At 40.3% G+C, this 27,776-nt stretch overlaps 2 protein-coding genes and 1 long non-coding RNA gene across 3 annotated transcripts; all 3 read right to left on the bottom strand.

The window, feature by feature from the left end:
* Positions 1 to 502: 502 nt before the first annotated feature.
* Positions 503 to 12,841, bottom strand: LOC137876538 (four and a half LIM domains protein 1-like). The gene is made up of 6 exons (XM_068716185.1): positions 12,736 to 12,841; positions 3,372 to 3,548; positions 3,072 to 3,246; positions 2,611 to 2,780; positions 2,303 to 2,489; positions 503 to 1,642 (listed from the first exon to the last, which is right to left on the bottom strand). Exons 2-6 carry the CDS (start codon positions 3,525 to 3,527, stop codon positions 1,488 to 1,490), a joined length of 843 nt encoding a protein of 280 aa, XP_068572286.1. The 5' UTR covers positions 3,528 to 3,548; positions 12,736 to 12,841; the 3' UTR covers positions 503 to 1,487.
* A 586-nt stretch (positions 12,842 to 13,427) lies between these two features.
* LOC137876537 (sodium/hydrogen exchanger 6-like) lies at positions 13,428 to 26,725 on the bottom strand. Its single transcript, XM_068716184.1, has 16 exons — positions 26,357 to 26,725; positions 25,427 to 25,626; positions 25,113 to 25,190; positions 24,797 to 24,873; positions 23,106 to 23,218; positions 22,869 to 22,974; positions 20,775 to 20,916; positions 20,302 to 20,407; positions 19,987 to 20,075; positions 19,634 to 19,747; positions 19,118 to 19,229; positions 18,433 to 18,586; positions 18,297 to 18,327; positions 18,082 to 18,170; positions 16,468 to 16,573; positions 13,428 to 16,226 (listed from the first exon to the last, which is right to left on the bottom strand). Exons 1-16 carry the CDS (start codon positions 26,625 to 26,627, stop codon positions 15,918 to 15,920), a joined length of 2,097 nt encoding a protein of 698 aa, XP_068572285.1. The 5' UTR covers positions 26,628 to 26,725; the 3' UTR covers positions 13,428 to 15,917.
* On the bottom strand, positions 23,485 to 24,577 carry LOC137876757 (uncharacterized). Its single transcript, XR_011103461.1, has 3 exons — positions 24,027 to 24,577; positions 23,784 to 23,894; positions 23,485 to 23,637 (listed from the first exon to the last, which is right to left on the bottom strand). It is a non-coding gene; the product is annotated as an uncharacterized lncRNA (long non-coding RNA).
* Positions 26,726 to 27,776: the final 1,051 nt, after the last annotated feature.

The raw sequence follows: 27,776 nt of genomic DNA, 5'->3' as shown, positions 1-27,776 counted from the left end.
GTCTCAAAAAACAAGGAAATATGACCAAATCAACAGCAATTCAACGTCAGACAGGTAAAGTAAACGTTTATGTGTTTGTTGTTCTCTTTATACATCCGTGGTTGTTACACAGATTTCCGCTTTTGAAACGCTTCCGGTGGAGCAGGTCGCGGCGCACACGCTCCCGGTGGAATCAAATATGTACCTTACCTATGTGTGTGTGTAAATAATGCTGATATGAAAAACAACCAGTAATCAATGTGCAAGCTGCCAATTGAATGGTGAGTTAACATACTCTATTGGGTTCATATATTTGTAAATCTGATCTATGTAGTGTCAGTGCCTCACCAGCCACGAACCTCACCGCACGTCACTGCAGCTTCATATAAATGGTCTTGTCCCTTTTAGAATTATATCTTCATATAATTTAACTAACAAATAATGCGCAAAACATTTAGCAATGTGTTGCATGTCAACATGGACCCTTAAAATACATTTGAAATTAATAAAAACAAATGCAATACTCAGTTTATATAACGTTTATTTCATTTTGACAACACATCAAGGCGTATATTGAATATATTCCAATCTCATATTTTAATTTTCACTTTTCTTGAAGGGAGAATGGTTTAAAAAAGTGCAAACACGTTTATTTACTCAAAACATACAATAAGCATAGCAATCCCTTGGAAATGACTGAGCAATTACAAATATAATATTTTGCTTATTAAAAAAACAAACACCATTTATCGTATTTGGTCATAGGAAAGTATCACCCTTCAAAAATAGAAAAAAACAAGTAGACATTAAACCCATTAACTTAAGCTGTTTTTTAGCTAAAAGATGAAAAAATACAATTTAATGACTTTTAAAAATACATGATATTCTTGCTTTATGCTAACACATTAGCATACACTATGTTAAATGACAGTGTTGACTCTCACAATGGTCAGCTCATAAAATAAATCTGTGTTGTGAAGGAAAACGTGACCTTTTCAAAATAAAAATGTGACTTTTAGACTCATATGCAGCATCATTACATCTACTTTTAGTATTTCAGGTATGCAATGCATTCATTTGCTGCTCATTTATTTTAGCTGTAGGTGGCTGATCTTGTTCACTTCCCATCTAAATAAGAAAAGTTGTTCCTAGCAGTTCAAAACATTTAGTGTATGCTTTGTTTTTATGTGTTTTTAAGTATTATATTTTATGTGATACAAGCCTCCAACAGGAAACCACACTTGCGTTCTTTTTATCCTTTGAGGACTATTAGGACAAAGCTGGTCATTACCATCACTCATCACTGTGTATGTTTTAGTGTTAGCATCAAAGCAAATGATCAACAGTGGACACAAATAACATTTTGGACACAATGTTTTTATCACTTTGTGGGTAATCTCCCAAAAAAGTCCCTTTAGTAATTAAGATACCATTGAAATGGAGACTCTGACCTTAATGTAAAAATAAAGAAACAAAAAAGGATCATGACGATATAAACCTCTCCAGCTCTACTTGTTGCCACAGTCGGAGCAGAGGATGTCTTTTCCCTTCGCTACGAAACGCTTGTTGGACAGACTGAGGGAGCATCTCTTACAGTTGAAGCAGTATTCGTGCCAGGAGCTGCCCAAATATTTTTTCACCACGTTCACTCCTTTACCGAAACCTGAGAGGACAGAAGAGGACAGTTTGAACTTATTCCAACCATTTCATTTGATTCTATCCTATATAATATTTGACGGATGGGTCCTTCATTCAGGTGCACCTATCCTCATATGAACATTTCCGTCTCTGATTGTGCCTTACTTGTTAATGGGAGTTAAATGAATGTAATCACCATCAACCCGGTACTATATTTGCCACAACTTGTACAAGTAAACCGAGGCGTTATCAAAGTTAACCGGTTTCTAGTACAGCTTCTTCTCCAAAGTTACGATTTAAATTGCATGCTACTGGGCATTTGAGGGAAACGTGTCTGTTTTTGACTTTGCAAGTTGACAAAGACCTTCCAAATTCGTTCCAGACTCTGTCAGGCTGGACTGTCTCACATCATATCATTAAGTCTTTGTGCAAAACACTTAGCCACTTGAACATATTACCCTAAACAAAAATCTATTAGAATTGTAGTCTCACACATTTTGTATGGGCTACAATGTAGAGACAGTGCACGGATAAATTCATGAACAAAGTCTCTGACCTGCCTCAATAAATAAAGATCACAAAAAGTTCACAAAATCTGCAGATTAAAGCCGCTGTATTGTGCTCCGTGACGGCATTCATCTGCATTTTTTGTGAACAGAATCTTCAGTTAAATTTTTAAATTGACCTGTGATGGGGTTTTGGCAGCCGCTGCATTTCTTTGCCACGGAGCTCTTGTAGCAGTCGACACAGAAGACCTGGTCCTCGTGATTGGTGAAACTGCACCCTGCCAGAGGTTTTGAGCAGGAGCTGCACACAAAACAGTGGCTGTGCCACGGCTGGTCCTGGTAGTTCACTCCTCCAGAGGTTATCGCCTGGAGACAGATGGAAGAGAGCAGCTAAACGTATGAATAGTGATTATTATTGTTGTTGTTGTTGTTCCTGTTGCTTTTAGGAAGAATGATGAAGGTCTGTTTCCTGTTTGAGAAGAATGACCTTTTTGCAGCAGACGCAGTGTTTGGCGAACTTCTTGTCATGGCAGGGGCTGCAGTAAACGTCACTTCCTTTGGAGAGGAAACTCAGCGATCCTATTGGTCGTTTACAGTTGAAACAAGTGAAGCATTCGTCGTGCCACGAATTCCCTTTGTACTCCACACTCTCTGTACCTGCAGAACATGAGAGAAGAGTTGATGCTACCGCAGACAAACAGGCAGTGAGGAAGTAAAATCTGCGTCTTTGTTGTTGTTGTTTGATGCCATAATTATATTTATCGGGCTAACAATCATGTATGTACTTAGATGTTTTGATGAATTTGTTAAAACTATATTTCCTCTCACTGATAACTCTTAAGTCTTTGGTTATAATCACCAAAGTAAGTTTAACAATTGGCCAGCTTTCTCAAAACAGCTTTTTCTGCTAACGGTACAAAATCAAGGTTTGCAGCGCATCGGTCTTACCAGCCGGGATGGCTTTGTAGCAGCCATGGCAGCGTGGAGCATCCTCTCTGGAGCAGCACTTCCCACACATGATACGGTCGTCTTTGGTGCTGAAGGGCTCCTTGGCCATAGGCTTGTAACACTTTGTGCAACGGAAACACTCCTCATGCCAGTACCGGCCCTTATGACTGAGCTCCTGATGGAGGAAGGAAGTTTGATGAGAGGGAAAATAAAGGGGTCCCTCAGATCTGATAAGAAAAGCATTCATAACACACACACACACACACACACACACACACACACACACACACACACACACACCTTTGATTCCACAGGGATGGGTCGATGGCACTCGGCGCAGGAGTTGGCGCAGAACTTGGTGTGGCAGCGGACGCACACTGGCCTGCCTTCGTTGCGGACAAACCTCTTCCCCCCGAGGTCCTCTCGGCAGTAGAAACAGTGCGGGCTCTCAGCCATCGTCACTCCGAAGACTCACAGCTATAACAAATGAAGCAATGGCATTTAAAAAAAAAAGTATGTCCGACCAAATTCAAAAGTTTCACATCTTTCCCACAACAAAGCATTTTAAGAAGGCTACTTAAAACCACCACATACAGGCAGTGTTGATCCACTCAGTAGGACTGAGGGGAAAGAAAAAAGCATTCAGTTCAACAAACCTTTTATATTTACTGCTGCATTTTGCTGATTAGATGCCTTTCTTTCCCCATTCTGACAATGAACAGCATCATTGGAATATTTGTTTTGTGTAAAAGCATAGCAACCAGGCGCAGATATCTGTGTTTCTGTGTCCACCTCTGTGTTTGCATATGTGCTTAGGATTCATGTCAGAGAGCTTGTGTGTGTGATGTGTGATATGATCCTCCTCACTCATACATCTTATCAATGATTTAAAAAAAATTAAAAAAACTCATACAACTGATAACTTGGGCAACAAAGCTCAATGGCTGATTTGAGAAGCGGGCAAACAACACAAGTTTGAATCCTGTAATCTGATGATGTAATTTAAAATCTTACTTCAGATTCTGTCATTTTAGATACTCAAAGTAACTCATTTGCTCACAGTGCTGTTAGTTGACTTGCTTAAAGGGCGAGTTTCCAAACCTCATGTCTGCAAGTGAAACTACAAGTCCTGAATGTCTAATTGTGAGTGAAAATTCACTGAATTTAATTTAGATATTAACAGTTGGAATCTGATCAAATTAATGTTAAAATGTTTGCATTTAAAAACTTTTTTTTTTAAACAGATGTTGCTAAAACATCTACTGTCAGTGTTTTTCAGTGAAAACTAAAAATCACATAAAACTACTACTTTTATTGTACGCTATTTCACATAACCTGCACTTTTAAATAAATTGCACATTTTACTTTATTTTGTTTCATCGTTAACAGTTTCAGATTTAAGTTTTTTATCAAAACAAATGATAAGCTCATTCAATATGTTGCGTTGTTCTGAATTAAACTACCCAACAGTGTATAAAGTTTCTCAAATTAGCTCCACCTCAAAAAATTACTACATTAACATACTGCTTACAAATACATTTATCAATATAGTTTCAACAATATAATATACAACAATATCACATTGGACATTATTTTTGTATAATAAGTATGGTACCTTTGGTAAATGTTGCTTATATGACTTGTAATGGAGCATATTTTCACACTGTGTTGTTGGTAGTTTTACTTAAGCAAAGAGTCTGACTGCTCATTGTTGTCCATCTTCAAGTTAAATTAAGTTCCAAAACTGGATTGCACCTGATTATTACACCCTAACTACAGTACGTCTTCAGCATCCTTGTCTAACTGATTTGTCTCACACAATGTATTCCAAAAACCACTCTCCCTAAAATACAACACTCATAAACTTCCTAAACATAGAACCAAAATCACCACGTTGATCACCAAAAGCGCTCTGATTACAGGGTCTGGATTTCTGATGGTAAACAATACGGGACACGACGGCAAAATCACAGCTACACAAATGCACAGACGGTGGAGGAACAGATGTCTGAAGACGGTTCTCAATTATTTCCCACATCAAGTTCATGCTGGCTGACTGCGAGGAATTCTCCTAAACTGCTGCAAAAAACTGTGTGTGTGTGTGTGTGTGTGTGTGTGTGTGTGAGAGAGGTGAACACATGAAGGAATGCCTGGTATGACTAATGTGGTGAGATGTGGAACTTTGACAACTCTTTGACAGAACCTACACACACACACACACACACACACACACACACACACACACACACACACACACTTTTTTCGCGGACCACTCCCTTGTAGACCAACAAAACCACAAACTATAGCGTTCGCCTCCTGGTTGGAGCGGCATGTCAGCACAGATTCATGAGGAAGTTCTGGTTTTGGCACAGGACCGATGTTATCACAAGTTTAGGTTGCGTGCACATACACTCAAATCCTCCCTTTTCCTGTGACTTCACTTAAACTCTCAGCAGAAAGTCACAGATGGATGATTCCTTTCTGTAGCCGAGGACCGACAGATATGGGCTAGTTGATGGTGACACCCATTCTGACGCTTTTGGTGAAATCACGGTGGTCGTGATCAGTCACGGGTGGATAGAATCCTGTAACATGATCTTTAGGTCAAGGACTTGTACTACAAGTTGTTCGAGTTTTAACATCCCACCACTGAAACGTCTTATTTTAAAAACTATAATTTGTTATGTAAAGGTTTTAGGTTCAAAATAGGTTTGTTTTTTGACTGAAATTAGAAATTAGACCTTTATATTTGTGCCAGCAGTCGCTCCTTTTTTTGGACTCTTAACAGCTATTATACAACAACATACTGTCTGCCCAGCCAAAATCCAATGTCTTAAAGGCTCTCTTTTTCCTGTAGTTTTTAATCAAGAAGAAATACTGGAAATTGGTTTTGCAATAAACCCAGATGAAAAACATCAATCTTATTTATAACAAGACCAAGCCAGTCCGTGCTGGCTCTGTGTGGCGGTACTTTCAGCAGAACGCTAATGTCAACAAAGGAAAACAATACTAACATGCTGAAGCTAAGCATGATCATGTTTAGCGTGTTAGCTTTCGCTGAGGGTAAGGAATGTCATTAATTTTGCAGCTATGTGAATATTAGTGAAAAGTCAGTGGATCAGTTTAAGTTGTTACAATTCATCCTGAGGAGGACGTTGATGTGTCTACCAGATTTCATGGGAATCCATCCAGCTGTACAACAAATAAATGGAGCCGCAACATTTCATGGCAATCAATAGTTGAGATATTTGTCTGGAAGTGTAGGATTGTCATTTCTAGAGCCTAGCAGCTAGCGTGGCTAAAAACAGAATTTGCAGTCCAAACGTTCTGTAGTTAAATGTGTGTGTGTGTGTGTGTGTGTGTTTTTGAATTACTTTGTGCTTAGACTCAGGTTTTCTTCCCATTTTTCTTCTTCACTGACTATCAGCTGAGGTCCATGCTGACCCTTCCTCATCAGATGACTTTACGGATGACATCGCTGTATAAAATGACCCGTTGTGACCTCAAGGAAAATCACAGCCACGTCAAACTTCACATCCACAAACTAGAGACCCGGGACATTTAGAGGATATATTGACAATAAGAGGGTTTAAATCGTCGATAAATGTAATTCTTACAGAAATCTCCAAATGTCAAAAGCATTCATCTTAATGTGGTATTCTGATTTATGACATTCTTTTATACAGTTTATGTTTATGACTACAACAACTTGACACACGCTGCTGAGCCACACCTCAAATGAATCTTCAGGTTCCAAACTATTACAACAATAGATAAGTAAATAGATACATCAGTGATGTTGTTACCCAGAGACTGACTGACAGAGCTATGTGGCTGAGGATAAAGGTGCAACCGTTGAAAAAGTTGATTAAATAACTTCTTTTGTGGTCTTGTCTCCTCAACAGACAATAAAGCTACAAACTGACACGGACATCATGTTGAGTGGACATAAATCTTCCTTTTAGTGACCTGTTACTTCATTACGTATTAATAGAAAACCAGCGGCTGGTTTATTTGTTGAGTGGGAGAGGCTACTCATCCATCTCCACTGGAGGACAGCAAGTCCAGCCAGCCAAAGCTGTTATCTTCACTTCCTGCCTCTCCTTAAACTAATAAGAATTAACTAATGCGTCATTTTCTCTCCCTCACCTTCCTTTTCTTCCTACAAACTGCACTGGAAAACTTGGTGCTGCGCAACGCTGCGTGAGTATCCCATAGCTATGATGTACTATGTGGCTACTAGAAGGCTGTAGAGAAGGCAATAATACCACTTGGCTACCAGCATCATGAAAGTGTTATCTGATGAATGGCCAACAGGAAGCGAGCCAGTATCCACACATACTGGAGGAAAATAAATCAGGTTTCACTGACGTCTCCGAGGACAGTGTCTCTGCATGTCTTTACTTTATTTTCCTGCAATAAATGTTTGCGCTGTGTCATGGCATGAAGGAACGTATACATCATTAGTATCCAAACTGCCAATACAAAACTCTCTGTTTAATCGCCATAGAAACAGTTAAACGGGAAATGAAACCGTGTCACGCAGTTGAAGGCCAAGGTCAACCTTGTGTTTGTATTAATCATATCGTGGGACGTACTGTGACATAATGGGGACTCGAAACCTGGATCCCATAAGGTTAAACATTAATTTATTTAGTTCAGACTTGGCTTTTGGTTCACTTAAGGGTTGCGGTGAGGCCTCTAGTGATTATGATTAAAGGGTAACACTGCTGGTATACATAATCATTTCCTTTTTGTCATATCAACTCAAAGAGGAGCATAACGTGCATTTGTTGGAGACTATTTTTAGTCACGGGTAAATACATTACTTGTGTGTGTGTGTGTGTATAGAGTCATGCAGTCTGCAGCTACTTGATTTAAAAGACTTTAAAACCAGCAGTGATTTAGTTTGAATTCTTCACTTATTGCTCCTTTTTCTGCCATCTTTGCTCGCTCTGTCACACCTCCGTTAAGCTTTCAATTAGAGCTGCAGTTGGAGGTCTGTGGTGTAAATATAAAACACAGAGAGGTGACATCATGCCATGTGGACGGCAGGAAAATCTCGCACACAGTTCATAACACATGGTGGATGAGAAAGACAAAAAGAAGTGAAAATAAAGTAACAGAGAGAGAGAGAGAGAGAGAGAGAGAGAAAGACAGCCAGGACAAACATGACCAGACAAAATAAAATGGTGTGTATTTTTTGGAGTGTGTGTGTGTGTGTGTGTGTGTGTGTGTGTGTGTGTGTGTGTTAGCATGAGCTTATCACTGAAGAATGTAGCGGAAAACTGAGAGACAGGAAGTCTCCATCAGAACGGTGAAGTTGGCACAAACCAGCCAGCCACACACACACACACACACACACACACACACACACACACACACACACTTCTCTAATGTACTGACTGTTTACATTAACATCTCATTAATGCCTACAGATTCACAGCCCCGTCTGAACTCCACATTCAGTGTGTGCTGCAGGTGATCTTTGACTTGTGAGGCAGCCGGTAGGAAATCTCTTAATGAGACGTCCTGGTGGTTTAAAAATAGATTAGGGTTGAAACTCTGAATGTACAAAATATCCATTTTAAATGTATCCACATCTGAGCTGTTTGATGTCTTAAATGTCTCTTCAACTTGCCTTCTCTTTATTTACATTTCCTTATATTATAACTGTAATGTAGATTCTAAATTAGGAATAAATAAGACACATTGGTTCAAAAAGGGTCACTCATTGTTTAAATGTCCTGTTGTGAGGGTTGGGAAAGAAATGACCTTTACATAGTCAGAAATCTGCAGCGATGTTCAACTATCTTACAAAAATGTAGCCATTGTAGAACAGGAAGAGATCAAAGTGAAGGAATAATGTTCTTTTAGCTCTACTTTGGTCTCCACCGACTCCTGAGGGAAACATCTGGCTCTTTAGCTGCTAAATGCAGAAAACAGAAAACAGTACTGTGGACACAGTAAGAGTGAAGCAAAGAGTAACGTTGGCAGCTTCAAACCCAAAATGATGAACTGAAAGATGCTAAAAGGGTCAGAGGGGAACAGCACAGGGGAGTAATAATTCTCTGTGTCCTTTGATCCATCGTTAACATAAGAATATTGATAGGAGCCGCTTTAAAGACCACTGCATCTCCCATTATGGCCCAACATCGCAGGAGGAGCATTCCCACCCTCTGTTCCAGTCGTGCCATCTCAAAAATAAACACACAATATCAGTATTTGAAACTGAGCAGTGAGTTCAGATAAACATTTGTACTCCCCATCAGCCTAGAAAGAAAGATAATCGTTTTCTTTGGCTCCGGTGAGGCACATTCCAGACAGTGAAAAACAGCCGATACAACAGATCTGAGTCGCGTAGAGCGAGCAGGAGAAACGCAGCATGTCCCACTACAACCAGACACTAGACAGGATGGCTTCACCAGAAGCTGCTGGTTTGCTGTACTTCAATCTCTCTTCAGCTGAGTTAAACACTCCGTCTGTTTCTGCACTCATATTCTGTTCTTGCCTTGATTCAGTAACTGAGACGTCTTTCAGAACAGAGCAGCTGACAAAACAGGACCCCTCAGCAGCAGCAATGTATGACCAATTTCCATTTCCACTAATATCTATGACATTTTCTCTGTGCGTGTGTGTGTGTGTGTGTGTGTGTGTGTGTGTGTGTGTGTGTGTGTGTGTGTGTGTGAGGGAACGCTCCCCACATTGGCTCCTCATCAGTCCTGTTGGAGCAGTACTGAAGGTCCAAAGCTAAATGTAATGCTAAAATGCTCTATTGGGACATTTGAGCCCTCGGTGCTGTCTTGAGGGCTTGTTTGCTTCCAAAGTCTCCCTTCATAAATCTCCAACCAACAAAATCCCTGCGAATCTCAGTTTCTAACCATTCTCCCAGAATCCAACCCTAAAAATCATAGACCACACAAAACCCTTACTTGAACTCATTTCTAAACAAATGCCAAACATGACAATTTACAAATAATATACATACACTTTCATTCAGGAGACCAAGCATTAGATCATTTACCATCAATTTAACCGTTAAACCACGAGGCTGAACGAACTCGCAGATGGGTGCCAGGCTAAAGGAAAACCCAACATAGTCGAGTGTCTTAGTTGGACCACCACGAGTCTCCAGAACGTCAATATTTCTGATTTTACAAGCTTCAACTCTACAACCCTAGAAACTGCATTCTCACAAAAGATATTAAGAGTGATGTCTAACATGTAGCTCCAAAGTCTCCCATAGATGTTCGTTTAGATTGAGATCTGGTGACTGAACACCAAAACATTCACGATTATTTTCATACCTCTAGTGAGGAAACATCTGTGTTTAAGTTTCTCCACTCCCAAAATGTTCACCCATCTGTCACTATTCATACGAGTAAAGACATAGTTTGTTATCTGACAGGAAATATGTTTCTTGTCGAGAGTTAGATGACAAGATGGATACCGTCCTCATGTCTGTGAGTTAAATATGAAGCTACAGTCAGGAGACCGTTAGCTTAGCTTAGCATTGAAACTGAACAGTCGAAAGGTAACAACATTTGCCTACAGTGCCGGCTCTAAAGCTCATAAACATGTTATATCTTGTTTACTCAATCTGTACAAAAACTAAAGTGTAAAGGTTGTGGTTTTACCGGTCGCCGCTGGTTGCCTGGCAAGATCTGGGTGGCGACAAGACTCCAGGACAAGATAAATACATTTTTACACTTTTGTACAGATAAAACAAATGAGATATAATATATACAACATATATTTGATTGTTGAGTTTAAGATGTGCTATTTTTTTTGTTGCTTTTGTACAAAGCTTGCATACCTTTTGTTATTTATTATAACAAATGCAGATATAAGAGTGGCATCAATCCTCTCAAGTAACTAAATCATAATTTTTATCTCCCAAAACAACAAACCATTTTCCAAATATTTGAATTGTAACATCGAACCATTTAATTGGTCGGGGAGCTGCTGCCCATTTTCTCGTATAGACATCTTTGGCACCTTCGATATTGATAGCTTGGCCTCTTTCCACAAAATAGCACAAAAGCTTTTTTCCTGCCAGTTTTGCAAACACTGATTAATATCAGTGCATCCAAACGCAACAGGCTTTAATGGCCGCAGGTAAAAGATAACACCCTGCCAAGTTACCCTGTCAAAACTTATTTTAACCTTCATGCTGTCGGAGCACTAAAACCGCTGAACTCCATTAAAAAGCCTCTATTAAAAAATATGGTGTTTACCATTGGGGATAAATGAAAAGAAGAACGTAGCGTCTGAATCTCATTTACATTCTATCCTACTTAAGTCACTACAGGAAAAACACAACAGGGAGCTACCATGACATGAAGTCAGACAAATTGCATAAAGTTTTACGAGCCTGTGATGTATTTTATGGGACTGAGCTCATGGTAATTTCTTAAACATGCAAGCACCGGCTTTGAATCAGACTAAAAAAACTCTGGTGTGTGTGAGTGTGTGTGTGTGGGGGTGGGTGTCAGGCAGCAAAGGGTCAGCCACACATATGGGTCTTGGTTTACTTACTGTCTGTGAATTTATGCATGCGTGACAGTGCATGCTGTTGGAAATTACTGTAACACTGCAAGTACTTCCATATGACTGTAAAAATCTGCAACATTTAGTAGCCTATATCCAAACAAACCCCAGTTGCAACATCTGTGACATGAGGTTTCCTTCTGCAATCTTACTGGAAAATGTCTCCTTCCCCTTTCAGTCTTGTTTGTTTGGGGTCATTTAAGAGACAAATTACTTTTAAATTATTTATTTTTTTCAATAGTTTATGAATAATGTAAGTGTTCTATATTATAAGGGTTCCAGTCACACAATCTGCTGTATGTGATCTGTATGTGAAAAAGAAAAGAGTCCAGTCTCACATCCTGAATTTACTTCACAGCCACTTGCAGAATAATGACATCTGGTAGAGCCAACACTGAAGCCAAATGCATCGCTTACATGGATATAGACGCACACAAACAAACACACACACACACACACACACACACACACAGGACAATGAAAAATAGCAGTAGCCTACAGGAATTTTAATTGACCTCTTTGATGCATTTTTTAGCCTCAGTGGTTCCATCACACTGAGCGAAAAAAGGAGACTTCTTAACTGGAAACAGATTTCAGGAGCAGTCCAGGCTTTTACAAGTCAGCATGTAACCGTAGCTCTCTTTCCCTCTCACACATACAACCCACACACACACACACACACACACACACACACACACACACACACACACACACACATGTACAGAGACAGACAGACAGCCAACGCCCCAGACAGACTTCAGGGTCTTGTTTCCTCTCTGGACATCAAAAATTCTGCAATTGAAATGTGTACGAAATCATAAAAATGTGTGCGAGATGAAGAGAGTTACATGCCAGGCTACTGTACTTTTGTTAGCGAGACATACTGTAAATGTGACCAGACATTAAAATCATTAACTTCATACCGGTCACATATTAACAACGTGCTAATAAAGGGCAGTGAAAGTGCGGCTCGCGTGTTGGCATCAACTCCATCACCTAAGTTACATGCTCAAAGTGCAAAGTGCAAAGCAGCGCTGCAGCAGACTAACTGGTTTATCTGAGAATAAGTTTCAGAAGAGAGTAAATAAACTGCGCTGCTCGTCAGTCAGCTTACCGGGTTCAGGGTGACGTCTGCGGCGGCGTGGAGGAGCGGCGCTCTCGGACCCGTGTGGAGGCAGCGGTGTCGGCTTTAACCCAAGACCCTCCTCACGCGAATAATAAGTATTGCCATCTGCGGCTGCGTCAAGCTGGACGGAGAACAAACTAAAACAGGAAATGGGATGTTGTACCTTCAAATTAAGAGTATCTGCTCGAGTCATCAAAATAAAAGTAAATTTGACGTTCACACACACACACACACACACACACACACACCAGCTTTTTGAGGAAACGTACAAACGCGCTCGTTACACTAGCTAGTGTGTAATAATGTCAGTGTTACCAGCAAGACAGTTAATATATTTTGCCAGCATAATTTGAGGTAACGTTAAAGCATTTGGCCTTGGAAATAGTAGGCCAGCAAAAAACTAAATGAACTCAATGTCCACTAACTAACTTGTTTTCCGGGGCATCTCAGTCTTCATCAGCGGATGAGGTATGCTCAATTGTCATTAGGGCTCTTTATGAATGAGTCAAAGGAGAACATTGTACTTGTGTATCAATACAAAGTATTTTTTTTAAAAGAACGAATGATTGAAGAGATGTAAAATAAATAAAAAGTGAGATTATTTGAGCCTTGTGATATAGAACAACATCCTGCAGGGTACACACCTATAGCATAATCTGAAAGAGCAAAGACTCGACATGTGCAAGAATCGTTTTTATTATCTTCAGGTAGGCTACACTTGCAGATGTCAGACTGAGACACTGCTATTAAATCAGGAATACACAGGGAACCATCTTTTGAATCAAAGATTACCCTCCCCCACCAAAAAAAAAGTTCACATATAAAAAACATTCACGTTTAGACTTTGCAGGTGTACTTTTCACAAATACAACTGTCTTTAACCATTTCTACTGACAGTTGAAACGTAAACATTTTCAGATGTTTAGTTATAGGTGCGGTTGCTTTTGAAAGATTACAACAGTTTCTTCAGAATTACCATATAAACATAGTATGTTTTTACGGTTCAATAACATTTAAACAACAAATGAAAAGGTACCTTACTGATAGAAATAATGTAAATTCTCTCGTCCTCTGGATAATTATGCAGAATCTCAAACCTCTTATCAAGAATAACATTTAGATCAAAAAAGACAACTCATGTGCAGGCTGACACAGTTAAACGCACATTTGAATTTTTTTTATCAGGTATTAATTTCTACCTCAGTCATTAAAATCACCCAGCAGAAAACAGCACAAACAAGGGTTAACTATACCTCAGTGCAAAATATCTCTCACTGAGGTGGGAACAGAATATAAAGACAAACACTGTATTGGGAAAAAGTCACCGGTGTCCTCCTGTCTTTCCCTCAACTGTTGAACATGAGGCTTCTTGTTGCATTCAAATACATCCCCCAATAGTTTTATTGTAAAATTACACATTTACTTTTTGATTAAGTAAATGTGGCATTTACTACACATTTCTCAGAATTGTTCTAGCCAATAAATATTAGTGATACGTATTTCCCATTAATAAAAGTACGTTTTAGTGTGCACTCTTTTGTGATCTCCACCATAGGCAGTCACCTAATGGCATAATTATACTGGGAGCACAATATTCAACATCAGTCAAAAGGGGTTTGTGTCATATAAAAACCAAGATAATATTACTGCACATCAGCAAATCAAAATATGTACAAATTTACATTAAGTAAATTAATTTCTGAATAGGCACTTTAAGTTAAAACAGTTCATCCAGCCCTCAGTCATCTTTGATGATACGACATCACAAAGAAAATGGCAGTTACCTTCTTTTCTTTCTTTTTTTTGAAAGAAGATGAAATCAGATGAAGACAGAAAACCCAGAAACAGACATTAGCCCTGATAACCACATTAGTAGAGTTGAACAATTTCATTCTGACATCAGCCACACACAAACTTATAAAAATACACAAGCAGGGAAGCTCTAGTTTCAAATAAAGTAGGAGTATTTGCTACAGAACAGGAAGGAGATGGTTTAACATGCACACACATGGTAAAGAACACACTCCTGGGATGAATCTCCACCTCCCTCATGACTTCCCCACTGAACAATGTACCGTGTGTGGGAAGAGTTGTAGTGCTTTGTTAGGAAAAAGAAAAGGAAAAAAACAGCCTTTCCCCAACAAGCAGACCTATTTTCGAACAGGGCAATATAATCATTAATGTCACAAAACAATAAATAAATAATAAATAAACGAAATAAATCATTATATAAATAAATAATTTGTTGTTAAATAAATAAATTAATAAGTCAAATTTAAGATAGTGGAGACTGGACTCTGGAAGCAGTTTGAACTTTTTGGCCAAATGGTATCTTCTTACAATGTTGTAGCACATCTAAAAAAAAAAATAATCAAATTCTGCTTCCATCACAGACGTCAATGTCGTCGTCTAGAAGCTCCCACCTCGGCTACTCAGAATCCCCAGTTCCTCCTCTGAACCTTCTCCTCATATGAACTTTGAGAGGGAGACAAACTTACCGGATATTAATCTGTCTGTGGATAGATGAGAAACATTAGTAATGAGGCTGTAGTGTAAATATTCTTTGACACCACTGACTGTTAGTAAGTGGTACTAGAGCAGAGTTTTAGAGTGCCAGTAAAATGTGCTAAATGAGACTGTAGGTCATCTTACAAATACTTGTAGGAAGCAAGACACATACAGGTCCTGTTGTCTGGAGCAACTTCACCACAAGGAAAAGGCTAAACTGCATATGTAACATTTAGGGGTCTCCTCGTAAAGTCAAAGGGAGTTGGGGCTGTTATAGAGCATAGATAACAGCACTGGCATATCACCACAGTAGTGCAAATGTAGGAGCAAATACAACAGCCCCATTTCTTTTAAGTAACCTTTAGACTTGAGGTGCACTTGATAAACAGTATCTTACATGTAGTGCATTCACAAGATTACAGTAATTCACCTAAATGAATTAAATCAAGCACTCCTCAAGTTAGTCACAAAGCTGGGCCTATTTTAAAACCATTTTAGAGAACTGGTCCCGTCAACATGGCCACTTACGTCAATCAGTTTGTTTTACAATAACAAATCAACGAACATGTGCTATTTTCTTGTGAAATCAAATTAGATGATTTGTGATTTTTTTTTTTTCCAGCTGAAGACAACAAGCTGCATCCTGATAGTGTAAAACCGTCTTACAGTCTGTGCCTGCGAGGTTCGGAGCGTGGCGGGGAGGGAGGCGGGGGCAGGGTGACAGTGGTCGGAGGCTCCACTGGGTCATCCATGGGCAGGACCAGGCGGGTGCCCCTGATGGCCACTTCATGTTCCGCTAAGGCCAGCTCGTGGTCCAGACCTTCATCAGACGGGCCGCCCCTTGGGCCGGAGGAGCGGTTGATGGTGCGGCCGGATGCGTCCATGCTGACGGTGACGTCGGCGTACATGGAGCTCACGCTGGCATCATTCAGGATGAAGTCCGAGTCATCGTCGAAGAGCTGGCCTTCGTTCTGGAGATTGTAAAGGGGAACGGAAATATATATATATAAAGCGAGAAAAGCAAGGGAATAAAAAGAAGAGGATGAATACAATCACAGGAGTAGGAGAGAAGACCTTGAAAAACTGCAACTTCAAACAAAGTACTTTCGTAATACTCGTCTTTAAATACATGGACAAAGACTAATAACTGTGTTTTCGAAGTCACGTATTTTAACAAGTGCCACTTTACTACATTATGCTGTGTGTCCACACCTCATAGGCCTGTGGGCTGGTGAGGCATCGTGCCAGCGGTCCACAACAAGCAGGCAGCGTAGCAGTGAGAGGAGGGCCGCTGTGGGTCAGGAGGGGCTTCAGGTAGCTGGAGAACAAACTTTTGTCAAGGGTTAGTAACAGTTTTTACAACAATAACTTTCAATTAAACTATTTGATTGGTCAAAAACCGGTGGCTCTGTGAGAATCACTTTCTTTGACTTCTCCGGTGCATTTAACACCATCCAACCAGTGCTACTGAGTGAGAAGCTGCGGGAGGTGGGGGTTAACGCGTCCACTGTCTCCTGGATCACTGACTACCTCACAGGCAGACCACAGTTTGTCCGACTGGGCCGTGTGCTGTCTGATACGGTGGTCAGTGATACTGGAGCCCCACAGGGAACTGTTCTGTCTCCCTTCCTGTTCACCCTATACACCACTGACTTCCAGTACAACTCAGGGTCATGCCATCTGCAGAAGTTCTCTGATGACTCTGCAGTGGTCGGGTGTATAAGGGACGGACGGGAGGAGGAGTACAGGGCAGTAGTGGATGACTTTGTGGAGTGGGCCGGTAGAAATCACCTGCTTCTGAACGTGGCCAAGACCAGAGAGATGGTGGTCGACTTCAGGAGGAGGACGACGGCTCCACAGCCACTGAGAGTTCTAGGAGAGGACGTGGACATGGTGATGGAGTACAAGTACCTGGGTGTCTCCATCGACAGCAGACTGAGCTGGAAGGCCAACATCAACGCTGTGTACAAGAAGGGGATGAGTCGACTCTTTTTCTTGAGGAAACTTCGATCCTTCAACGTGTGCAGCAAGATGTTGGAGATGTTCTACCAGTCTGTTGTGGCCAGTGCACTGTACTTCTCCGTAGTCTGCTGGGGGAGCAGCATTGGAGCCGGAGACACCAACAGACTTAACAAACTGGTTAAGAAGGCCGGCTCCATCATCGGCTGTAAACTGGACAGTCTGGAACAGGTGGTGGAGAGGAGGACACTGAAGAAACTATCATCCATATTGGATAACCAGGACCACCCTCTCCACCATCTACTGCAGGGACAGCGGAGCACTTTCTCCAACAGAATGATCCAGCTCCGCTGTCATAAGGACAGGTACAGGAGAACATTCCTGCCTACTGCTATAAGACTGTACAATAAATCACCTCGGGCCAAATCAAATCGTTAAACCTCTGCACTACTGTTTATTTAGTTGATTTAATATTATTCTGTTCTATTCACTGTGTATATAGTGTGCATTTTTTATATAACATCTTTACTATATTATAACTGTATATATTGTGACATGTGTATCTTTCTTGTATTTTTCTTTTTATATAATATTAAGATTTTTTTACCTGTGACCTATTGCTGCTCTGTAACCTATTGCTGCTTGTAACAAAACAATTTCCCCTCGCGGGATCAATAAAGTTAGTATCTATCTATCTATCTATCTATCTATCTATCTATCTATAATCTAACCATCATCAGTGCCTTATCTGTGAACCCCCCAGCAAAGATGAAGTTGCTGGTGTATATTTCTTCCAGTTTAGAAAGAGCACCCTCTGGTGTCCTAAGCTGAGGACTTTAAAGAGGTGATCCATGGCTGAAAGGATACTTGTGGTCAAAGTTATACCAGATCCTGAAGGGCCAGGCGCTCTCATGTTTGGTGTTCCTCCGCTGAGACCCATCCAACACCGCTGAATTCTGTTAAGCAAAATATTTAGTTTTTTCACTACTTTCTACTTATATTTAAGGACATCAAATGACAAAGCAACCAAAAATAAATAAAATTAAAAAAAACAGAGACTTCATTCTGTGCTAATTACTTACAGAGTGGTCTTGATCAGAGTCCACACCCACCCTGAAAGAGAAAAGGTAGCCGCAGTGACTTTGACAGCAAAACATTCGATAGATGGCGTGAAACACACAGAGAGACAGATGCATACAAACTGATGCACAGCCTTACGGTATGCTCATGAAGGACAGCATGGGCGTGGTGCCTCCTCCACAGATCCAGACAGTGAAGAAGACAATTAGGAGGGTAGTTGAAAACATCATCTGACGGGCGTAAGTCGCCGTGTCTCTGATTGAAAGAGCAAAGGTCATCGCACCGCGCAGTCCTGGAGGAGACGGATGACAAAGCCAGTGTGAGGTTGAGAAACTGTGTGTGTGTGTGTGTGTGTGTGTGTGTGTGTCACTAAAAAGACAGTGTGGGAGAGACGTTGAATGAGGTGGTGAGCATTTTTTTCATTTATCATTAACTCAAGAAAAGCCACAACATATATTTAACTTAATGTTGCTGTTCTGTGGTTCATTATTTCCTAACTACTGCACATCAGTTGGCAAGATCCACCCACACAGTTATGTTGATGCAGGCGTTGTGTCTCTCAGGGCTGGTGATATGGAAACAATTATGTGCACAGACATGTCGCGGACTTCTAGTAGGAGTGTTGTTGGTCTAGAAGGAGACTGTCTTCACACACAAATATCTAGGCTACGCTTTTTTTTAAACAGGGTTTAATCATCCTTTCCACTGATTTAATGGAAGCAGGTCCCAGCTGTGAAGTAGTTTATTCATTTTGGTCCAAGCCTGAGAAACTTAAAATGATTGCTTTGCTGACATTAGAGACTTTACTGTCACAGCTCTGTACCTGCAAACATCATGACATGCTGAACGTTGGATCCAATTTTGTTCTTGCGGCCCAGGTTGAGCAGGAAGGACAAAGGGTAGATGTTTGCAGCCCTGCCCAGAAACACCGCCACCTACACAAGGCAGGTCAAGGACACAACACACTGCAAAGTAATAGAGATGGGGCCAGCTGGGATGGAATATAATCGTGGGTAGATGGCAGTTTCAACTGACTCATCAGTCTTTTAAATGTTGCTGTTGTTCTCGGGCTCCTTCAATCACTGAAACATTATTTAAAATACATATACTGTATGAATACACTATTATTATCAGCATCGGCAGACATGATGCAGACAGGTGTAGCTTACAATAGTCTATTATAGATTAAAAGGTAAGAAAAAACATTCTGTTACTGATACATAACAACAAGAACTATGGCATCATCAAAATATTCACGGGAGTGGTTATGTGCAACAACAGTCATCTCCAGATAACCAATCGTCTCTGGAGCATTAACACCAATCAGAGCAAAGGATACAAAGGCTCCGACGATGAACATAGGGTTGAAGACGTGTGACTGGAAGGAGAAGAGAGTCAGACCCATGTAGGAGAAGATGAAGTTCTCTGCCAGGAAGTTCAGCAGCTCAAACAACTGATGGGGGAAGAGAACAACGATTATGGCAAACAAACTGCAGGATACTTGAAACAGAGAAGTTCACATTGCATTGACGTCACTTTGGAGTTACTACTTTAGATGGGTAACTCAAAAATAGCAGCATTAAAGCATCCTTAATGATAGGACTACAAAAAGAGAAGGAAGCAGAATTGAGGTAAGATTTTCATCTAAATAAATTGAGTAAAAGCGACCAAAGACATGTGATTGTACATCACCTGTTTGGTTCTGTCCTGCGAGTCGGGGGAGAGATTGTTGAAGGTGTAGTGAGCCTGAGTGATGCCACAGAACAGCACAGCCACTACGCCTGAATAAAAACAAACATACACAGGTGTCACTTCAGTATCACTCAGAACACATTGAATTATACTTCACTGGAGGGCGGCAAAAGCATTTAAAATCAGCATTACTTTCATGAAATGTGGACCTAAAGAGCAGCAAAAGTTATGGTGAGATGTATTACAAGTGTCAAAATGAAATGCCAAACTTCACAGTTTAAATTGCATGCACGCGTGCCGTGTACACAGGTGTACCTGTGAACCCGCAGGCTTCAGCCAATAGGAAGGTGCTCCAGGACATGAGGAAGAAGAGCGCCGTCTCCAGCAAGGGGAAGTCCCTCAGCTTAGTGAACTTGGTGACGTGACAAAAACTGAAAGTCAAGGAGCAAAACAAGAGGTAGCACATACACAGTCAACCTGCAGTGTACAAATGGAACTGAGGTAAGAAAAGCATCGTTGTGTAAACTCTATAAGAAAGAAAGCATTGTTCGCTCTTATTGTGCAAGGACACAATTCAGGCTACTCCTCTTGGGACAACCACAACGGCTTGTCTGGTTCCAGGTCAAAAAAGACTTGAAGCTGCCCAAATAATGATTAAACAGCAGCAACTAAAGAGAGGAAGAGGACCTCTGTTTTAAACCCTCTAGTGTTATTCTGTTGCTGTCTATCTGCCCATGCATACCTGTGTATATAACTTATGTAATGGTGAGCAACAGGTGAAAGGATATGAGAGCGGTCATGAATCCAGTGGCCACCCCAAGAGCAAAGGAGCCACTAAAGACGCCAAGGAAGACGCCGAAGGATTTCAACATGGCCATGGCCTCAAAGCTGTGGCTGTTGTCTCCTGCAGGCTGGTACGCCACAATGGAGCTAGAGTGCAGATATACAGAACAAGCAAATAAAAACATTTACGTGGAAAAGGGAAATAGGCACTTACTAAGAATCCAGAAAGGGGAACTGGTTCCACGTTAATCACATGCTCTCATAAGGAAACAAAGAGATATGTCAAAGTCAGGCATCAAATCAAACCTGCAGCAACCCAAATCCAATAGTGGCTGATATCAACAGCCTGGTGTTTATCTGATTTTGCATGAAATTAGGAGATTTTGGTTTCCCCTTAAAAAAAGGTAACAAAAGACCACAAAATGGAGTTGGGTTTTACAGTCACAAAAAGGGAGGAAGTCAGGATCTTGCATGCTTAAATCCAACTGGATCTTGGATCTCTCAAGACCATTCCAATATCCAATTGATTTTCAATAAGAGTATTAATAAGTAGAGAAACGCTATTGTTGGAATTCACTTTAATCGTTTTATAATACATTATAAACATACTTAAAATTCATAATAATGTGATTGTAAGTCATTCCATGGGGTCATTGTTTGTGTGACGTAAAGTGAAAAAATGAATCATTAAATCTATTCAAGAACAACACAAAGCGTTGCAATTTTTACATTACTTAAGCAAACAATGACTACTGAGAGTAACTTATAATTCTATTATAGTGCATTATAGCAGTGATCACAATGTACTATAAAAAGATAATAATGTATTACAACAATAAAATTATAAAACACTGTGATTCTTGCAGTGTCAGTGAGTAACCAGCAATTATGAAGTATTATGATACCTGACCTTATAAGTCATTATAAAATGCGCTATAATGATTATTGTTATAAAGCATTATGAATATGTTTGAGTGCTTATAACTATAATTATACAGTGCTATAAGCAGATTATAAAGCATTATAACTATCTTCCTAATGCATAACAGACACAGGCATCATAGAAAGGGTTGGCAAACAGTGTATTAAGATGCTAGTGGTGCACAAATGACATCAAGGCCAACAACGTGAATCACTAGCACTAATATTCATTCAATTTCTGGTTATTTGCCGGGTCTATAAAGCATAGAGAAAAGTGAAAATTCAGACAAAGAATGGATATGAAAGGGTAACAGGGGAGAACAGTGATCATTCTAATGGTTGGTGGTTCAAGGCTACATTCTAAGTAAAAAATATGTATCACAGCGACGGAGTTGAGATGATCAGGTTCTAACCCTATAGCTCTGGCAGCACAACCACTCAAACAGCCCACCCACCCACCCACCCACCGGGGAGTGAATGTCTGGTTATCTCCCAGCCATTCGTCCTCCCCCTCTGGCCAGACTGGGCCATCGTCACCTGGGGAGCGCACAGCTCCAGCCTCCCGTCTACTCTGCTTCTCCCAGCGGAGGAGAACACTGCATACATACGTACAGGTAGGCGGAGAATGACACGGACAGGTGAAGGAGGGCAAGCAGTGAAATGACAGGGACTGATGTTAGTATGATAAGTGTCCATTCATATGCAATGTACAACACAAAAAGCTGAAGTCGCCTCGAAGTTAGACTCACAACAGTGCAGGTCATTAACACAGAACTAGATATTGAAAGGATAGGTTCACATTTAAGTCTATCTCAAAGCAATACTTACATGCTAATGCCAATTTATTGATCCCGTCCATACTGGCCATGACAATATTTCTTTAAATCACGATTCAAATTTTACAGCCATTGTTTTGTGTAAAAATTAATTTTAAAGTTCATCTGAAGCTAGACAGACGTGTATAAATGTATAAATATCTTCCAAAGTTCCAGTCTTTTAGTTTTGTTACAAGCGACTAATAACTCTTGAAATATACATATTGTTTTGAGACAGACTTACAAAAATGTCAAACTATCTTTGAACTACTGTTTCTTTGATGAATTAGTAGTGGACATTCTGTTGTTTCTGCGTGGGCTGTGTGTGTATATATCGTCAGTGTGTAATTAATGAATGCTTACGAAGAGAGTACGATGGCCACAGCATCATTGAGGACACTCTCGCCAAAGAGTAAAGCATACAGGTCCACATCTACTTTTAGCTCATTGAAGATAGCCAGCACCGTCACTGAGGCACAGAGGAGAAAAATACACTTCAGAGTATAAGACACACAAATACTGTACAGCAGGACAGGAGCGCAAGAAAGGCCTCAAACAGAAAGACTATCTCACAGCCGAAAGCTATACGGCCCTACCTACCTGGGTCTGTCGCTGAAACGATGGCCCCAAAGAAGAGGCAGTCAGTAAAGAAAAAATCGCCCCCAAGCTGGCCCACAACTTTCATGAAGGAGACAACGCCATACATGATCAGCCTAGGAGGAGAGAAGAATGTGTACAAGTCAAAACACTGGCTCCGCTTGCCCATTCAACAAACCAATCAAGAAGAATTAGACAAAATCTTCAATCTGTTACTCTGAATGTACAGTTGAAACCAGAAGTTTACATACACTGTGCAAAAAGACACATAACACTTTTTTTCTCACTGTCTGAAGTTAAATCAGACTAAACCTCTCCTGTTTCAGTGTCACAATAATGAGAAAGAGAATTTCTTAGATCATTTTATTCTGGGGATGTATTTTAAGGCCACACCTCAAACACTCTGCTTCCTTGTTTGAAATCATGGGAAAGTCAAAAGAAATCAGCCAAGAAATCAGGGAGAGAATCGTGGAGCTCCACAAGTCTGGTTCATCCTTGGGTTCAATTTCCAGATGCTTGAAGGTGCCACGTTCATCTGTGCAAACAATTATACGCAAGTATAAACATCATGGGAATGTCCAGCCATCACACCGCTCAGGAAGAAGACGGGCTCTGTGTCCCAGAGATGAACGTGTTTTGGTCCGACATGTGCAAAGCAACCCCAGAACAAAAGCTAAAGACCTTGTGAAGATGATGGCTGAAGCTGGTAAGAAAGTGTCATTATCCACAGTAAAACGAGTCCTGCACCGACATGGGCTGAAAGGCTACTCAGCAAGAAGGAAGCCATTACTCCTAAAGAAACATAAAAAAGCCAGATTACAGTTTGTAAAAAGACACCAAGACAAAGACCTTAACTTCTGGAGACATGTCCTGTGGTCTGATGAAACTAAAGTGGAGCTGATTGGCCATAATGACCACCGTTACATTTGGAGGAAAAAGGGGGAAGCTTGTAGACCTGAAAACACCATCCCAACTGTGAAGCATGGAGGTGGCAGCATCATGTTGTGGGGCTGTTTTGCTGCAGCAGGAACTGGAGCTCTTCATAAAATAGACGGCATCATGAAGAAAGAACATTACCTGGAAATATTAAAGCAACATCTCAGGACATCAGCCAGGAAGCTAAAACTTGGGCGCAAATGGGTCTTCCAAATGGACAATGACCCTAAGCATACTGCCAAAATAGTTAAAAAGTGGCTTGAGGACAACAAAGTCAATGTCTTGGAGTGGCCATCACAAAGCCCTGACCTGAATCCCATCGAAAATTTGTGGGCAGATCTGAAAAGGCGTGTGCGAGCGAGGCGGCCAACAAACCTGACTCAGTTACACCAGTTCTGTCAGGAGGAATGGGCCAGAATTCCAGCAGAGTACTGTAAGAAGCTTGTGGAAGGATACCCAAAACGTTTGACCCAAGTCATGCAGTTCAAAGGCAATGCTACTAAATACTAAGGAAATGTATGTAAACTTTTGACCTTGAAGAAAGTAATACAAAATTCTCTAAAATATTCTCTCTCTCATTATTGTGGCATTTAGCAAAAATAAATCATTTTGGTAATCCTAACTGACCTGAAACAGAAGAGCTTTAGTCTGATTTAGCATCAGACAGTGAGAAAAAAAGTGTTATGTGTCTTTTTGCACAGTGTATGTAAACTTCTGGTTTCAACTGTAAGTATTTCAGAGATAAACAAATGCCTTACCCAATAACAAAGCAGGAGATAACTGTTCCCATGAAAGCATAGGCCAGGATGGAGCCGATGTTTCTGAAGAAATGTCTCTGGGACAGACATGGTCACAGATTAATTAAAACAGAGGCTGTCTAGTACCAGTAGTTAGGCTGGGGCCATATAGACAAATATCACAATGATCATAAAAAAGGATCTCAATATGTTTGCAAGCATTGTATTAAGGCCTATTAATAAAAAAAAGTAACCTTATCTTCTAAAGATCTAATTTGTGAAAAATCTGAATCTTTAAATTACATAATTAGTGTGTCATAAGTCCAAACCCTCTTACCCTTTTCAGACTGTAACCGGCGTGGAAAATGATGGGAGGCAGCAAAATGTTGAAAAACACTTCGGGGTCAAAAGTCACCTGAAGATAGGAGTAAGTTATCAATTAATCTCATCTGTTTGTGTATGCAAACTAGAAATTAAGATTTTTATAGACAGAGATTATGTTTAGATATACGTCAAAATTTGCAGAGGCTGTTTAACACACTATGAGACATATTTTCTCCCAAATGGTACTTTCATACCAGAGGGGCACACACACAAAAAAAACTAGCACTTGCACCCTCCACTAAATACCCCATCTGTTCACCCCCTTGCCTTTCTCAGCATCTCATCGTCCTGCACTTGGTGACCTTTGCCACGGCTGACTTCCCCCCTCAGAGTGTACTCGTAATAACGCCCGCTGACGTTGACCAGCAGAGTAGCGGGACTGGCGTTGACAGCACAACTGAGGACCACATCACTCATGCTCTGGGGCACATGGACGCCAAAACGCAGGATCACACCCACCAACAGGCCTTCAGGGAGGAAGAGGAGAGAGGAAGAGGGAGTGAAGGCAAAGCAGTTAACCAAAGATCTGTAGTAAATGATAAAAGCAATAATGTCCTTTATTTATATACAGGAGTATTAATCAAAAACTAGGTTTTTTTGCAGGAGGACACTGGAGTTGCTTGTGTGATTCCTTGTTCTATTTAAATACATAGCTTTTAATTATTTGGCTGTGCCAAACACTTGAATTAGAATCGGGTCTTACAATAAACAAACAATAACACAAGTTAATTATTGGTTATTATTGGTTAATAGCGAAAAGACGAGAGTATCTATTCAACCGATTCAGCTTCTCACTGCCTGGTGAAAATGGCAGGTGTCTAATTAGGCAAAGGGATGGATCTTGTCTTAATTAGTTAATTAGAGAGGTGACAGACCATCAACTCGAACAAAAAGACAACAAAACGTAAATTCCACAATCCTAATACGGTTTAAGTTGTGTAACTATTGTGGACTGTACATACTGGACAAATAATATTCCTCTTAAATGCTAACCGGCACCACCAACAGTGTGCTTGTACATAATATTTCCCAGGTATCTTCTCCCATGTTTCTTGTAATATAACAATAAGCTTTCAAATGAGCTTACTGGTTAACTTTGAGGAGCTAACGGCACCAAAGCCAGCTAGCATCGACGCTACACTGACTTAGCTAACCTAACGTTAATGGATAGATAGAAATACACGTTAGAGGTCTTACCATAGATCATGGCGAGTCCTGTCTCGTGTATGAATCTAAATCGCCGGTGTTTGAACAACCATATAGTTAAGATGGTGAGTGTTAAGAGCATTATGAATATGAGTAGATTGGCACTGTCCTGTCGGTGGCTCTCCTCAGCCAGCCTCTCTGTTGCGACGTTGTCCATCGCATTGCTCTCGCCTTGGCTCCCGACGAGCAACAATGTCAACAGAAAAGGCAACAACAGAAGCGCTTTCGACGATTTGACAAAGCTTCTCGGTGTAAATCCCATTGTGGCTTTCTGTGAAACGGTTACATTTGCCGTTGAATTAGTATCGGTGTTGATGGGAAACTAGCTACTGCTTAGACAAGAAAGAGCCAACTGACAGGTTCTTCCGCAACCGTTATCAAAACATTGTAACATCCGGTTCTTCAAAATAAAAGTCAGCTCATGACACAAAACAGCGACCTCTTCGGCTCTTTACATGTTGACGTTGGTTATCATTACACGGTAGGCTAACGTTGCACAATGAAATGCAGTAGAAAAAATAAATTAAAAATTAACACAAACAAACTGACAAACAATAAAACTAATAATAATTAAACTGCATCAAAATAGACACACATAAAGAATCACATTCACAGTAAAGCCCAAAAAAGGTTGCAAAGCGGCTTAGTATCTTCCTAGGTCTAATTTTGAGCTTTGTTCTGAATTTCCTGCTTTCAAAAGTTGATGCTTTTACTCAATAAATCAAAGTAAATATACCGTATTTACTTCATTGTATCAAATATCTGCAGTTACTGTTAACTCAACTGGCAAATAAATGAGACCACAGAGGACACATTTCAGGAATAGTGACTCCTTTACTTTCTGTGTATTGTATATAAGAAGAAAACAATTAAAAGTAATTTGCATTGTCGAGGACTAGAAAACTACTGCCAACTCTTACTCAAATAATTTAATATTGGTCTACTGCTCCTTTAAAACTTGCTCACCCATGGTCATTGCATTAATTTTAGCTTAATTTCTCTTACTTATGACTTGGATGGTCTTGATTATGCTGAAGAACTACAGTATATGCACCATCATAAGATACATCAGCATTAAGAGGTTTTTTAATTACCTTTGATACAACATCAATAATATATACATTTGTATTGTCAGTATTTCATTTGACCATGTAATTATTTACACCAGATGAATGACTACACAGAGAGTACAACTTGAAGATGGAAAAAAATGCCTCTACAGTTTCTTTGTAAAAAAAAAAAAAAAAAACGGCACACCAAAACATAACCACAGTTACGCAGAAAAAACCCTGAGAAAGGCTTCTTTCCAAAAAGAGCACTCAACCCCCACAGATGTGGGGGTTGAGTGCTTCATGCATACACATAATACATCCAAAATATACCAATTTGTAAATGTATTTGTATCTAAAAT

Source organism: Cebidichthys violaceus, unplaced genomic scaffold, assembly GCF_023349555.1.
Source record: "Cebidichthys violaceus isolate CVI_PGR_0920_01 unplaced genomic scaffold, fCebVio1.0.p SCAF_20, whole genome shotgun sequence".
Taxonomy (NCBI): Eukaryota; Metazoa; Chordata; class Actinopteri; order Perciformes; family Stichaeidae; genus Cebidichthys; species Cebidichthys violaceus.
Note: the sequence above shows the minus strand (reverse complement) of the source record. Positions and strands in the feature narration are given on the sequence as shown.